This window comes from Notothenia coriiceps, unplaced genomic scaffold (genome assembly GCF_000735185.1).
Source record: "Notothenia coriiceps isolate Sejong01 unplaced genomic scaffold, NC01 NC01_scaffold00036691, whole genome shotgun sequence".
In the NCBI taxonomy this organism is placed as follows: Eukaryota; Metazoa; Chordata; class Actinopteri; order Perciformes; family Nototheniidae; genus Notothenia; species Notothenia coriiceps.
Genome location: NW_011369392.1, coordinates 1 through 3503, shown reverse-complemented (window position 1 = coordinate 3503; position 3503 = coordinate 1). Strand labels below are relative to the sequence as shown.

The 3503-nt window shown below is 44.0% G+C and overlaps 1 protein-coding gene across 1 annotated transcript; it reads left to right on the top strand.

The window, feature by feature from the left end:
* Nucleotides 1-453: 453 nt before the first annotated feature.
* Nucleotides 454-2521, top strand: LOC104964122 (cyclin-T2-like; the record flags this gene model as incomplete). The annotated part of the gene is made up of 2 exons (XM_010792844.1): nucleotides 454-528; nucleotides 617-2521. Coding segments are annotated over 2 exons (1071 nt in total), but the record flags the coding sequence as incomplete, so codon positions are not given.
* Nucleotides 2522-3503: the final 982 nt, after the last annotated feature.

Here is a 3503-nt window from a genome sequence, read left to right as displayed (position 1 = left end):
TATAGAGCGGGGTTGACGACACGCAATCCAAAACAATAAGCAGCCGAAGGTTTTCAGTCAAAAATATGTAATTTATTAACAAAAAAGTATTGACTTAAATAGTCTCAAAATAACAAATCTTTAAACAATATTTCGGCGGTATGCTTTCCTATATAAACTAAACTATACTTTGTTTGCAGTCCAATTTGCAACACTAATTTCTGTCGGCAATTTGCGGTCGAAAAACTGTTCCGCTCCCCGTCTCATCAGAGCACCCCGGCTGTCCTCAATCACCTCACTTAAATACACACCGGAAGGTACACGGAAACAGATCATATTTACGATATAAAATAATCAAAACATATTCACCACGGCAACACAAATCACCCCTCCATCACTAAATCATTTATCAAATTATGACTCGAAATAATAACCCTGACTTCATTGTGACTCATAAAACTTATTTTTTCTTTTTCAGAGCTCACACACGAGTTTCTTCAGATCCTTGAAAAGACGCCCAGCAAACTGAAGAGGATACGAAACTGGAGGGTGTGTCATTAATACTTAACTTAACACCATTTGACGGTTTGGAGTATCAGTATCGGTATCTCATGTTGAAGTCTTTGTTTTTTTACAGGCTATTCAAGCAGCTAAGAAGCCAAAGTCGGATGGCTCTTCTGTGGACAGTGTGTACCAGGGGACGTCCTTAGATGGCCTTCCCGGGGTCAGCAACTCCTTCTTCCCCTCCACTTCCTCAGACTCTTCAGACATGCCGTCCCTCAACAACATCGCAGCCTCCTACGCCTCCTACCAGCCGCTGAGCGACGAGTCAAAGAGCTGCGGATACGACAACTTCCCCGAGCCGGACTTCACGCTGGTGAAACACGAACACAAAGCTGCCGGCGGCTCCAGCAGCAAACAGCAGCCGCTCAATGCAAACGCCGCCACTTTTTCACGGCCGCAGAAAGTGTTGACTCTGGAAAAGTACCGAGAGAAACACGCGGCGACGGACGTGACCTCGCAGAACGGCGTAAAGGACGAGTCGAACACAGACATGTACATACCTCCCCAAACCTCCTCGCACCACCACAAGAAACGCTCCCAGCAGGCGGGGCAGTCGGGCGACGGCAGGAGAGAGAAGAGCAGCTCGAAAAAGGCTCGGCTGCCTCACTCTTTAGCGGAAAACGGCTCGGCGACGGGCGAAGAGCTCAAGATGAGAATCAAAGTTTCGTCTGAGCGTCACGGCGGCTCGGAGCCAGGCGGTAAAGACAAGCACAAAGAGCATCACCGCCACTCGAAACACGGCCACTCGCATCCTTACGCCCTCAGTGGGAACGCCCGGGGGACAATAGACAGCGCTTCGTTATCGATAAGAGCTCCAGACGGGGCCTCCTCGTCCTCCCGAAAAAGACCTCACTCTGAAGCAGGAAACCACCACCACCATTCGTCCAAGAGCCGGAGCTCCAAAGCAGGTTCGGCCCATTTCTCGTCCGAAGGAGGCCAGAGGATGATGGAGCATCACGGCCACGACGGCACCAACGGCATGCTGACCACCAACGGCCAACACACCGACTACAAAGACACTTTCGACATGCTGGACTCTTTACTAAGTGCCCAAGGAATGAACTTGTAACCCTCGGAGAGTCCACAGTCTAGAATAAGGTATTACCATGTTTAATAGAAATTTTAAAGAATGAATTTATTTGTCTTAAGTTATCTGCATCGCCCTCACTGATGATTCTCTGTCAGAAAAAAAACCATATGCATAGAGCTGTGTACTAGCTTGCAAAAAAAAAATAGTTTTAAAGAATTACGGCTGAAATTAATGAGATTTTAAACATTCTTTTAACGCGAACTGACATTATGATTTTTATCGTGCATGTTTTTAAGTCACACAAGGGAAGCTAGTGTTCGCAGCCATCGTGACAGTTTACAAACGGTCCTTTTCCTTTTCTTTTTTGTTCTCCGTACGTTGAAGACATTTTGTTCCACTGAAAATCTCAGGTCTTGAACTTTTTTGATATAAGAGCGAATCTTCCTCTGTTTGGGTTTGTTACCTGTATCTGTGGAGATGTATCACCTCGTCCGTTTGCTGACGACGACGACGGCACCTCGTGTGTCTGTCTTAGGGAAAACATGGTCTGCTTACTTTTCAAAGAGTGCATCAATAGCTCAACAAAAAAAAACGTCTATTTGCTGTTTATCGGGACTCCTAAGGCCGCACCTGAACTTAATGTGCAGACTCATTATAGAGCCACAAATGAAGTTTACGTTACATCTGCTGTGAAAGTGCATTTAAGATATATAGGCTAAAAATTACAAAAAGGGCCTTGTGATTGTACATTGTCAATCGCTATACAGTATGATAAATGTTATTAACTACCAGAAAATCTCTAAAATAAGAATGTGTAAATAGGACTGTAGTTAATCAGTCAGTCAGTCCAGACCTTCCTCATTCAGTGTATCATCTAAAGCAGACTCTGTATTGATGAACATATCCTCGATTTGTGTATTGGGAGCCCAAATAAAGGTGTAAAAGTGACTTCTGTGTCAAAAACATGGATTCATTCTGTTGATTGTGTTTGTTTGGGGAGGGCAAACTTTTAATGTCATGATACAAACAACAACACACTGACTTACATACTCAATACTGTGGGCAACCTCCACAGGAGCAATTTGAGGTGAAGTGTCTCAGGGACACAACGACATGCTGACTGCAGTGGGGTTTGAACCTGTGACACACACAATCCACTGCGCCACACACCGCCTATAGACAGCAGGATTTGTTTTTTATTGCTTTTATATATTTCATCTCGGTTTAAAGTTATAAGGCTGCAAATGAGGGTTAATTGAATGATCTAATGACCCACAGATTATACTCAATGAATGGATTAAGATCAAATAAATCTGTAAAATGTCTTAAAAACTCTTAGATATTCAGTGCACCTTGCTACAAGACTGAGATAAACAAAAACATATCTACATTTGAGAAGCTGGAACCAATAACCTAATTTTATTTGTATTCTTATTAAAAGCGCCAACATTGTTGCTGACCTGTTTTCAGACGTTATATAGCTTTAAGACAACACTCGATGTCTACATACTAGCTTTCCCCAGGGCTTTAAACTACAACCTGTTGTCTTCCTCTAAGATCACAATGTCAAAAAATAAATAAAACCTGAGATGACAACTGAGCTTTTTCCAATGCATACCGTGTTCAGAGGAAGTCGTGTAAAGCTCCGAAAAGCTAGTTAAAGGGCCCATGTTATGCTTTTCCGTTACCCGTCCCCCTGTCTATGCTAACCCAGAACGCCTCGTTGGACATTTCTATTTCTCCATTGTTTGCTTCCTGGGTTCTGTGACGTGTGAACACCCAGATCAACAACAAATGACCGGATTGGCTCAAATGGACCAATCCTTGGAGCTCCTCCCACACCAGGACCCCTTGGCTAACTAACAGGGAGTCCCATTGACTTGCATAGAGCTCCCTGGTTGGTAATAGACGAGTTGGGATGGTGGAGAAA